Source organism: Salvelinus fontinalis, unplaced genomic scaffold (assembly GCF_029448725.1).
Source record: "Salvelinus fontinalis isolate EN_2023a unplaced genomic scaffold, ASM2944872v1 scaffold_1030, whole genome shotgun sequence".
Taxonomy (NCBI): domain Eukaryota; kingdom Metazoa; phylum Chordata; class Actinopteri; order Salmoniformes; family Salmonidae; genus Salvelinus; species Salvelinus fontinalis.
In genome coordinates, this window is record NW_026601239.1 from 10199 (window position 1) to 23398 (window position 13200).

At 40.6% G+C, this 13200-nt stretch overlaps 1 protein-coding gene across 1 annotated transcript in view; it reads right to left on the reverse strand.

The window, feature by feature from the left end:
* Positions 1-12166: 12166 nt before the first annotated feature.
* Positions 12167-13200, reverse strand: part of LOC129848418 (collagen alpha-2(V) chain-like) — a 29753-nt gene continuing 28719 nt past the window's right edge. The window contains exon 30 of the mRNA XM_055915658.1: positions 12167-13138. Within this exon, the coding sequence (XP_055771633.1) occupies positions 12992-13138 (147 nt within the window). The 3' untranslated portion in view covers positions 12167-12991. The remainder of the gene's footprint in view (positions 13139-13200) is intronic.

Genomic DNA, 13200 nt, shown 5'->3' on the forward strand with positions numbered 1-13200 from the left:
GTTTCCTAAGAACTAGAAGTGAGGCAGACCATTCTATCGGCGCCATCTTGATCCTTGTTTAGGGGACCTGTGCTGTTCTGGTACCAGTTCCAACCAATATTTTCGCTTATAAATCTATCTGTGGACAGCATAGCGCGATAGCCCTGGTCCCCACAGACATGGTAGTATTTTGTCTGAGCATGTGTGACATAGGATATGAACTCTGAACCCACTTGAAGCTGGGATGTCCCCCCTAACATTTAATTCGCTCTTCCAGCTGTCCATCAACTCCTGGCTGAACCCTACATCACAGCCACTGACAAAGCACATGCCTGCAATCATTAGATCGTAGCGCAGCAGGAGAGAGTGATTTCATCACAGTAGAACATTCAGACAGATTTATAGCCATTAATCTAAAATAATTCATAGATTTTAAACAAACACTTTCTGTTTGTCATAGACGGACAATATTAATATGAGACGAAAAGTCCCTAACGAGTTCAGGAAGCCAAGCCAGAGCTCTGTGACGTTCACAGATATGGGGGCAGACTTTTTGATCAAGAAAGACCTTTAGAAAATATTAACATTTTCTCTAACACTTGCGAGAGAGAAGGGAAGGGAGAGAGAAGGGAGAGAGAAGGGATGTTTTCCACTCCAGCCCCCTGCAGCTAGTCTGGCTATGGTCAAGTACATGGTGTTTACTCGAGATATAGATTGATTTATGCCATAGAATGAGTTGGTGTTTTTGTACTGTGAGGTACCAGGGACGAGATAAGAGCCTAGTCTTGGGGGGCAAACTCTGGTTTCCATACAGCGAGAACAGTCTTTACCGCAGATACTGTCTGCCGTGAATTATTCATTTATTTTATACAAAGTTTTACCTTCTGACCCATTCCACACATCTGTTGTTTGTCATGAACATTCAGGAGGATGTACTTTTCTATGAAATGCTGTAGCTCAAATCCGCTCGTTAATCAATGTTATTAATACGTTTTGAATAAAGTAATATCCTGATTGGTGATTGACCTTGTCTCTCCTCATTATTGATTAGAATTTCCACAACACACTAAACATACAAATATGAAATCTAATAGATAATCGTTTTCTAATTTGATTATGCATATTTATAAAGCGTATGTCATTTCGAGCCTTGTTCATACAGTTTTGTTGAATAGGAACTACAAATGTCCTCAAAAGTGACTACACTTCAGCAATTTATAACTATTTTTACCAGAAATGTGAAATTGTAACCTTTCTTTGAGTATGCAGCATCACTAGTTCTTGTTTATGGCCTTCTCATGATAAATAATTACTTTTGTGGATTACGTAAATTACATTTTGCCTGAACAACACGCCTATAAACAACAGCTTTGTAGTGAGGTGCGTACTGGTGGCAGAGAAGTCAGGCGCAGGAGAGCGAAAAAACTGATTTACAACGTGTCATTTAACCTTTCTAGTGCAGGCATTCCGCTAGCGGAACCACTCGACAACATTCCGCTGAAAAGGCAGCGCGCGAAATTCAAAAATATTTTTTTGAAATATGTAACTTTCACACATTAACAAGTCCAATACAGCAAATGAAAGATACACTTCTTGTTAATCTACCCATCATGTCCGATTTCAAAAAGGCTTTACAGCAAAGGCACAACATATGATTATGTTAGGTCAGAGCCAAGTCAAAAAAAACACACAGACATTTTTCCAGCCAAAGTTATGTAACGATGTTCGTCTGAGGAAGAAGGGGTAGACCAAAGCGCAGGGTGGTACGTGTTCATGATGTTTATTAAAACCTGAACACTGGAACAAAAACAAAAGTGGAACAAAACGCAACAGTTCTGACAGGTACTCACACAAAACAGAAAACAACTACCCACAAAACACAGGTGGGAAAAGGCTACCTAAGTATCTGTCAGTAATTGTGAAAAACTGAGTTTAAATGTATTTGGCTAAGGTGTATGTAAACTTCTGACTTCAACTGTATATAACGTGCGCTACCGTTCAAAAGTTTGGGGTCACTTAGAAATGTCCTTGTTTTTTAAAAGAAAAGCAAATTTTTGTCCATTAAAATAACATCAAATTGATCAGAAATACAGTGTAGACATTGTTAATGGTGTAAATGACTATTGTAGCTGGAAACGGCAGATTTTTTATGGAATATCTACATAGGCGTACAGAGGCCCATTATCAGCAACCATCCCTCCTGTGTTCCAATGGCACGTTTTGTTAGCTAATCAAAGTTTATCATTTTAAAAGGCTAATTGATCATTAGAAAACCCTTTTTCAATTACGTTAGCACAGCTGAAAACTGTTGTTCTGATTAAAGAAGCAATAAAACTGTCCTTCTTTAGACTAGTTGAGTATCTGGAGCATCAGCATTTGTGGGTTCGATTACAGGCTTAAAATGGCCAGAAACAAATAACTTTCTTCTGAAACTCGTCAAGTCTATTCTTGTTTTGAGAAATGAAGGCTATTCCATAATAGAAATTGTCAAGAAACTGATGATCTCGTACAACCTGAAGATAGCCTGCACATTTGAAAGTTGTGTTGGTAGCTTCTACAGTTTTGTCGCTACTGGTTCCAGTTGAAGGCCGATAATAATAATAATAATAATAATAATAATAATAATACGTATGTTGGATTCTAATAATAATTATAATGGCTTGTAGTAGTTGTTCTTGCTTTCAGCAAGCACACCTAATAATATTAGAAAATTACATTTTCTTCAGAAAATGTGTGTGCTAGCTAGTCTTGAAGTATGTATGGTTGTGAAATGGTAGCAGTAGTTTTAGTGGTAGTTACAGCAGCAATAATGGTGGTAGTAGTAATAGAGTTGTTAAAGTGAGTTATTTTAAGGTGTTTTTTAGGTGTCGAGTTATTAAAGTGGGCTAGTATAGTAGGCTAGAGTGAGTACTAAGAGCATCATAAGCCATAGAATGTGATGGAGTTCCAATCATTGTGATTGGAGGATAGCTGTGAGGGTTATTGAATCAGGATCAAATCCTCTGTTCTCCACTCTGTTTAGTATGACAAGGAGTGGCATGAAAACTTGTGCATGCAGGCTTGTACCTAAATATTTCTCTCAAGCTACAGTATCTTCAGAGGTGTGGCCACATCGCTCATGGAGTCCCTGCTTTGGGGAGGGAGGGGCATATGACTTTCAATCATTCACTTGCTGTGACACAAAAGGCCATCCCACAGTAGATGTTTCATGTTGATCATTCATGTTGTCGCTCCTAACACAGAAGGCTGCACAGTATGTTCCACTAACAGGCTACTACAGATCATCGTTTGAATTTACACAAGAGGCCTCACAACATCGCAACACAAAGAAAGAGCTTAAAAGTAAGTTCATATTTGTCATAGGGTCAATATCATAAGGAGCGATATTCACAACCTGGTCTCAGAGCATTTTGTATTATTCTGTATTTATACCCGAGACACTCTATTTAGCATGTTATGTTTCGTACGATATGTATAAAATTGTGGATGTCCATTCTCCATCTCGTATGATATGTTACGAATTACAATCGTATTATATTTTCCGATTTTGCAAAACGTACAATATGTTACAAATCTGAAAAACGTCCTAAATGTTAGAAATTTGCAAAACGTACTATATAATCCAAATTTGCAAAACTTGATATGCTACAAATTCTAGATAGCTGGCTAATGTTTGTGAGGAGGTTAGGGTTAGGGGTTAAGGTTAGAGTTAAGTTAGAGTTAGTATAATCATACTAATACTAATACATATCATTCTAGTGTTCTGGATTTACATTTACTATGTTACGTCTAGTCTATGAGACCAGGCTGGTATTCAGGTTGGGTACAAATTAAATCATTCAATTGTGATTGTCAGAAAACATGAATTGATTGTGAGCAAAAGTTGTCTTGATCTTAATGTTTTGCCAAGAGAACATGTAATTAAATTCAATAGTTTTGAATTTGTATTTCCCAAATTGAATTGAGTTCATACTTGCACTTTATGATTTAAATATTTAATCGATAGGCCTATTGCATTCAAATAGCCTATTTTAATGTATTACATTTATGTGAATCTATCGAAATATGACAGTATTGGTATATTACATTTAAATAGTCATATGTTACGGCTTTATTGCTATTATTATTTTTATGTCCGTTATTATTATTATTATTGTGTCCGTTATTATTAATATCATCATCATTGATAATAATAATACTTTTGTATTATTATTATTATTATAAATATGATCATATTGGGTGCACATGTCTCTAGGTGGAAATGTGACAGGTTCTAAGGTCTGGGTTGAAAAGCAGTTTGAAGTGGGTGCAGACAACTGGACTGTTTTCAAAATGTTTATGGTTTCCATTGTACTCTACTGATTTAGCAGGTTTCAGCATATTCACAATTCCTCTTCTTTAATTCCATATTAAATCCATATCAAACAATAAGACTAGGCTTTTTATGCAGACAAAAGTCAAATCAACTGTCTCTGACACTCCCAGTCAGTGTTTTTGTTTGTTTTGGACTTTCTTAGCTTAAGGGCTCTATTCATTAAACATGGAGGAAGTTGACATTTAGGCAATGTACGGTATGCCCTGCATCTGTCATCTCAATCAGAAAGGACCTTTACATCTCTATCATCTCTGTAATGCTTCAGCTTTGTTTTTTCTTGGGGGGGGGTTACCTTTATTTGATCAGGGAGTCATACTGAGAGCAATGTCTTTTACAGATGAACCCGGTATTACATAAATTACAGAAAATACACACATCAAAATATAAATACAGAATGCAAGCAGAAAGAAAAACATGGTCTTAAAAAACAAACACATGAATCAGTAATATGGTCCTCAATCAGCTTTTGAATTGCCCTAGAGCAGGGCTGCCCAGCCCTCTTCCTGGAGATTTAACACACCTGATTTTACTAATTAGCTGCTCAACAAGACCTTAACTAGCTGGATAAGATATGCTACTTTAGGGTTGGACTGAAAACCTATAGGTCAGTAGATCTCCAGGAAGAGGGTTGGACTGAAAACCTACAGGACAGTAGATCTCCAGGAAGAGGGTTGGACTGAAAACCTACAGGACAGTAGATCTCCAGGAAGAGGGTTGGACTGAAAACCTACAGGACAGTAGATCTCCAGAAAGAGGGTTGGACTGATAACCTACAGGACAGTAGATCACCAGGAAGAGGGTTGAACTGATAACCTACAGGACAGTAGATCACCAGGAAGAGGGTTGGACTGATAACCTACAGGACAGTAGATCTCCAGGAAGAGGGTTGGACTGAAAACCTACAGGACAGTAGATCTCCAGGAAGAGGGTTGGACTGAAAACCTACAGGACAGTAGATCTCCAGGAAGAGGGTTGGACTGAAAACCTACAGGACAGTAGATCTCCAGGAAGAGGGTTGGACTGAAAACCTACAGGACAGTAGATCTCCAGGAAGAGGGTTGGACTGAAAACCTACAGGACAGTAGATCTCCAGGAAGAGGGTTGGACTAAAAACCTACAGGACAGTAGATCTCCAGGAAGAGGGTTGGACTGAAAACCTACAGGACAGTAAATCTCCAGGAAGAGGGTTGGGCAGCCCTGCAGTAGAGACACCAGAACATCACATTTAAGAACATTTTGAAGATTGTTCCACAAATAAGGTGCAAGAAAACTAAAAGCTGATTTACCTAACTCAGTAGAGACCAAAGGAATTTCCAGAGTTAACCATCCCTGAGACCAGGTGTGGTCATTCCTATGTCTAAAGTTTAGTACCGATGTTAGGTTCAGGGGGACTTTTTGTAAAAGGGCTTTATAAATGAGAACATAGCAATGTGTCAACCTACTTGATGTCAAAGGGGGTCAACCAACTTTCTGGTAGAGAATGCAGTGATGAGTGCTAAAATTGTCACCTGTAACAAATCACAGTATGCTATGATAAACTGCATCTAACGGCTTTAATGAAGTGGCAGTTCCATTCATATAGTTTATGTCGCCATAGTCTAGACCAGGCCTGGGCAACTCCCAGTCCCAGCTAACACACCTGACTCCATTAATCAACTAATCATGATCTTCAGTTTAGAATGGAATTAGTTTAAATCAGCTATGTTTGCTAGGGATGGGGGAAAGGTGTGACACCAATCAGGCCCCTGAGGACTGGAATTGCCCAGGCCTGGTCTAGGGCCATAGTCTACGGCCATAGTCTAGGACCACAGTCTAGGGTTATAGTCTAGGACCATAGTCTAGGACCATAGTCTACGGCCATAGTCTAGGACCGATAGGAACATCAACTGAATAATCTGCTTTCTACTATTTAGTGAGAGGCAGGACCTATTTCCATAGAAGAAGGACATTTTTATAATCTTTATAAAAACACAATCGGTGTTAGAATATTAAACTCCGCCTACCTGGTGGACCGGGAGATCTGTGGCTAAATGGAGTGCTACTACTGTGCTGGCCAATCGGATAGCTCAAACCACCTTGTCTACCTACAGCTTCCAAGACACAAGTTTGATACTAGCCTACGTGAGATTCAGAGAGACTGTCAAAGTAAACAACAAAGAGAAGCTGTTTTTATGAGTGAGTTCATATATACGTGTTATTCAACACTATTACAAAACATACACCGTGCTTCCCTCTACTTCCACTGGCGCTGCATGAACGAGTAGCCAAGTGTATCCATAGCCCTGCGTTTTTATTGTTATTAACATCTCGTCGTGTTTATGTTCATATCCAGGAGTATTTCACTTTCTCTGGTCATGGGAACAACATGAAGTTCTGCCTGAGGCGACTTGATTTTCAAGTGGAAGTGGAAGACTGTGTCCCCTCTATCTGGTCAGGCTCAGCGAAGTAAAGGAAGGAGAGATCAGGGACTGTGAGAGGCGGACCTTCTGCTGATCTCTCCCTCCCTCCGCTGAGACTAATGCCGTGTTCAAAACAACTGAGAACTTGGAAATCTCCGACTTACAACTCCAGTGCGCTCAAGACAACTGTGAACTCGGAAGAAAACGAGATCTGACTGGGGAAACTCATTTTGAACGTTCTTACAACTCGGAGACTCGGGCATCTTTGTAGCGCTCCGACTTTCCGACCCAAAGTTTACAGACGTCATGATTTGACCTTGTTTTTTCCAGAGGACCCAGTTGTCTTGAAAGCACCATGACCATCACATGCAGGTACCATCAGTCCAGTAAAATAAAAAAGCTAATTATTAGCCAATTATTTCAATATATGCTCAGCTGTGCCTCACAAATGCTACACCAACTAATCTATTTTGTCATCAAAGCTTGAATTTTGAAATATAATATGGTCTGAGAAGAACAATATTGGCAGGCCAGGCATATAGGCAATATGCTATGATACTGTATTAGGCCTACTGCACAAACCTCCTTCCTACAGAACTGGTTTTATTCGATTAATGTTACATGTTCTAAGTTATGTTGAAAAAAAATTCTGAGCTGTATATCTCGGCTTGGTTTTTACTGCGAAAGTGATCTTGGCTCAGAAAAGGTTGGTGACCACTGACTTATAACAACAGATGAAATAAATGAAGTAAAGTATGATGGAGAGAATGGGTGAGTTGATGAGCGAGGGTAAGAGAACGATGCATAATTGTGTAATCACCAATTGTGAATGAAGAACAGGTGTGGTAGTTAATTTCTTTACTATCAAATGAGGAGAGACAAACCTATCACACAAGTTTGAGTTATACCTAAACTAAGTCTTTATTTGCTTATTAATAAGGGAGCAGGTCAATACAACATACACATATAAAGTTAATTGAATGAGTGCTCTACGATAATGATGGCTGGTCAACGAATCACCCTCAGATGATTTGTTGAGAGCCCTGAGACAAAGGTACAAAGGCCTTTTATAGTCAAGATATACCCCTTTCAGTCTACGTGACAAACAACAGATGTATGGAATGGGTCACAAGGTTAAGATTTGTATGAAATATACTTATAATTCACAGCAGACAGTATCTGCTGTAAAAACAGTTATCTTTGTATAGAGACCAAGGTCTGGCCCTGGGGTCATCTCTCCCTGGTACCTTATAGAACAGAAACATTAACTCATGATCTAGAATGCGGTCTCTTTAGGTTTTATCACCCAAAAGACATCGTAAATCTCCTGTCAGTGTTAAATCTCCCAGAGGCCCACTTTCAGATCACAGAAACACAATATAGTTATTAGAACCCTCTATTCTGTTGCATAAAAAAAACATTTGATGCAATTACAGTATTAAAACAATCTTGCAATTTTGCTCTCGCACAGGGCAGAACATTGTATTATATTGATTCATTCTAATTCAAATCTTAAAATGGTATGTACCCTATATCTGTCCACCACTATAGTACTCGGAGTAGGCTACACAGTGACAGCTTGCGTAATTGTACAATATCAACATCGGGCAGCAGGTAAGCGAGTGTCAGAGAATGTGGTGATGAGGCTTGTGGAACCTTACCTTGGTAAGGGGAGGATTGTCACCGGGGACAATTTCTTCCTTTATTGGCGAACAAGTTGCTTCCAAAGAAAACAAGTCTGGCTGGGACCAAGAAGAAAGTGAGATGGGAGCTCCCTCCCTTTGCGCAAAATAAGGCACCTTACCAGCCGTTGTACTCAAGACGACAGGGACACAATAAAGAGAAAACAGGAAACATTTACACACTACAACCAAACAAAGTATGTCAAAGTGTGACAAGCAAGTGAAAGTTACGACGATTTTGTCATCTGTTAGAACAAGGGATAACAGCTTAATGAAATACAACTGATGCCATTGGTGAATACACACAAGCACAAGCTGACAATAAATTACTATTATTGACCGCTGTCATGTGATACTTATACTCATTACAATGCCATTATTGAGTTTCACTATTTATCAAGGCCACTTGGCCCTTATAATGATGCTTAGGCTACTGATGTTGTCATCATTTGACCGCACGTCTTGACTGGTCTGGGTGGTTGAGGTATTTTACTTTTTATGTTGTTTTTATAAAAAGAATCTGTTACCATGTTCCAACACGTATGCTTTCTGTTTCATAGTTTTAACAAAGTCACTCCACAAATGAAATTGATGTAACGCTTGAATGTTTTTGTTTTTTGTGTTTTTTAGTTTGTACAAATAGCCTACAGTGACAAAAACTAATGAAAATGCTATTGTGTTATTTAAAATAAAATAAAAATGGTATTCTAATGTTGTTACCCAAGGCCTTCATAAACACAACCAAATGATTATTTTTGCTTTAGCATGCTGAATATAAAATGTATTAATTACACTTTTAGAATGTTGCTGTCAGAATGACTGCTCATTAGTTTAAAGGGGGGACCTTGAGGCCCAGCAGTTATAGTGTTAATGTAACCTGTGTTGATTGGCCGTCAGAACCCCCCTTCATTTTCCTGGAGATGTTGAGAAGAAGAGCAGCATGGTCATCTGGACCAGAGCCTGAATCTCTTGACTGCCCCCCTGAAACTCCTGACAACAGAGAGATGAGAGACTCCCCTACAGCCCCACTGAATGACAGAACAGACCAGGAGGTGGCGGATCACACAGCCAACATGTAAGTATGGAGATATCAGGATATATGTTTGGGGTGGACCAGATGGATTAGGCTGATTGAAAGCCAGTTGATTTTCCCTGTCTGATTGTTCAGTGCATCACTGATAATATCCATGTCAATGTTTTGATTATGACAGGGATAGTGAGGATGTTGTGATGATGATGATGATGATGATGTTGTTATCATCATTGATTGTTGATTGTGACATGATCCTCCTATAGGTCTCCAACAGATCAAATGGCTGACGTGCACCAATCCAGGAGTCAGAAATGGAAAGTGGTTTTGATCATCCTGTGTCTGTCTGCCACAGTATCTGTCACACTGTCTTCCCCATTGGTGACTTTCAGGACCAACTCTACTCAAGCTCACTCCCTTCCTCCCCATGTTCTCTCTACCTGCCCTCTTCACACAGCCAATGAGACTATAACACCAGTCAAGGGTTCAACTCATCTAATGGTGTCTGCATACCAGGACCACAGGGAAGGGGGAGCCACACGCATCATTGCCATGGTCAACAGAGACCGACCCATGTCTCTGTACTGTGTGTTGTGCTGCTCAGGACACGCCCCCCAGGTTGCTCCAGCTGCTGTCGTAACGCACAGCGTCCATTATGGTTACCCGTATGTGGCCGCAGACATGCTTTGCCTCGAAGAACCAGGATGCCACGCCACGCACGTCACTCTCGGCACATCCCTCGACATCCAGGACACCCTCAACCGGACATTTCTGCGCATCCAGAACCGGGAGAGACGGGAGGAGGACTTCCCCTTTTACCTCACCGTGTGCATGTCCAGCATGTTTGGAGACTACAACAACGTCCAACAGTTTGTCCAGACCATGGAGTTTTACAAGCTCCTGGGGGTGCGGAGGGTTGTCCTCTACCTCACCAGCTGTGGACCTGACCTGGAGAAGGTCCTCCAGTACTACGCAGAGGAGGGCACTCTGGAGGTGATTGGCTGGCCCATCAACCACTTCCTCAAGCCCTCTACTGGGTGGAAGGCCCAGGAGCTGGAAGGGGATATCCACCTCAACGGCCAGCTGACCATCATGAACGAGTGCATCTACAGGAACATGTACAGGTCACGGTACGTCCTCCTGGCTGACGTTGATCAGCTCCTGGTCCCGGCCTCACACAGCTCTCTCCTGCCCCTCATGGAGGACCTGCAGGGGCAGTACCCCGACGCAGCCGTGTTCCTGATGGAGACGCACCTCTTCCCTGCCACAGCCGGTACTGCTACGCAAGACCATTCCGCACGGAGGAGGGCGCCGGGGGTGGATCTGCTGGACTACGTCTACAGAGAGCTTGTTCTTGAAGACGCCTTCCGCTCCTACAAGATGGTGGTCAACCCCCGTCTGGTGCTGCAGACGGCCATGTTTGAGGTGACACAGAGCTATGGGGACTCTGTCAGGGTTCCGTCCGACGTGTGTAAGATCATGCAGGTGAAAGAGGCTCGGAGAGAAAGCTGGACCAATGAGCAGCTGGTCCTCGACAGAAGACTCTGGGAATTTGGAGATTATCTTGTGCCCTCTGTCGATGAAGTTTTACAGAAATTAGGAATTCAGACATCTCAGTGGGAGCGTGTAGTACTGTAATTGTTTAAAAGTTTTACAACGTTTTGCATTTGATAGAGATGAGAGAAACAGTGAACTGTTACCTGCCTCTGATCTTCAGTCTATGTTGTTCCACTCAACCCTGAACTTTTCTTCTTGTTTGGAGGTGGGGTCATTTTTCCAGGGGGAATTGGACTTAATTAATTATGCATATAATTGTTACTGCTTGTTCTAAACTTTCTTATAGTTTTTAATGCTGACTTTAATGTAAAAGCTCTTGTAAGATTTATTACGCATGACAAATAAACACCACCTTTTTTTAATCAAGATGCCATGTTCATCTACCATTGTGCTCTAACATATCGGCACCCTTGCACTTTACAATGGAGTGCAATAGAGCAGAATATTGTGGTTTCTATTTTCAAAACTGGTTTAATGGCTATTTTGACCCTGTAGGAACCTGCAACTTATCACCTTTAGTCCAGGCCATTTGTGTGAAAGATTTCAGTTTATAACTTTTTTTTCTTGGTCCTGTGCAGTTATAAATCAAACAAATACACGTGTGAACACCAAATGTTTTTTCACTTTCAACTTATTTTTTTGAAGAAATAGTGAATCTTGCAAGTATGCCAATATATCAGAGCACAACTGTATAGATGATAATCAAGGAAAAGCATCTATTTCCCTCCAAAACAATATTGGCTGTGTGAAAGTTGACCGACTAGGATTTCTATGTAAACTGTCATTATATCCCTTTTTAATTACACATTAGACAGTATTTTAATAAAGAAATCGAACATAAATAGTCTGTGTGCTCTTGTTAATGTTTCCTTCTGGGATTGTCTCTCTTTTCTAATTGGTGAAATCTCCCCAATTTGTAATTCCAGGGGTGCAACTTTCACTGGGGACGGGGACGGGGACGGGGGGGGCGGGGGGGGGGGGGGGGGGGGGGGACATGTCCCCACCTTCTGAAATTGCTAAAGAAATATAAACATTATGTCCTCCCCTCTTCTGAAATTCAAGTTGTGCCCCTGCGTAATTCAAACACTGTTATTAAATGGGAAGGTATTTGTTTCATTCATCCTGACCTGAACCTTAAACCAGATTGACTGAACAGGGCATGAGATTCATTTTATTGGGTGTAACACCATCAGTCCACAGAAGAAAATTTCATCATATCAATAATAAACAGGAATAATAAACGTGTGACGAGCAATTGACATTCTTATGTTGCATTTACATTAGAAAAAGGAATACAATTGTTGTTGTTTTGTCTCTACATCAAGTGAAAGTATATCTATTTAGTGGCATTCACTGAGAAACTGGTAAAGAAATGTATGATGGAACGTCATACGACACTGACACTTAAGTTCCATAAATTGTCATGTTTTCAACAAGCTGAAACCTTCAGGCCCTGAAACTCCATCATGACACAATCTTCTTAATACAATACACCTGCATTCTTCAATAGTAATTACTACCAGTACCATTGCACTAACAACTTTAGTTGTTTCTTGGAAAGAAGCAATAAATATTTTAGTAGCAGGCAGGACATATACTGTACTGTCGTTTCTCCGCCCTGCCTTTATGTACAAAGCTGATCGCTTCAGCAGGTAGTCCAAGAGTCTTGGGAATGTTTAACCCTTTGGAGGAGAATGGACGACAACATTCCAACCGATTCTAATTGATGACATCACAAGGGGTTGTTGTTCAGTATTAGTTATTGAACTGAAACCTAATTCTTCAAGGGGCAATCTTTTAAATGAGTGATATATAGCCATTGATTCTTGAAGAATGTAACTAAAAAGTGAGTGCTTTTTTGTTGTTTGAAATCCAGATTGCCTCTTTAAACAGAATGGAGGATGGCGTTCTAAAAAATCACTCCTCATAGGGTTAAATAAATCAATCCATCCATCCATGTGTGTTGGGTTTAGGAGAAACACACAGGTCCGATGTCCAGGCCAAACTCCTGATCCTCCTTGCCTATGTCCATGGGGGCCAAGTCTACGATAGGTAGTCTGGCTGGCGTCTGAGTTCTGTACTCAATCACAGTCTTGCCCCAGTCTCCATTCGATTTCTGCAGACACAGGAGAAGAAGACATACCGTAGCTATAATTCTGAATTCAACTCATTGTCCTA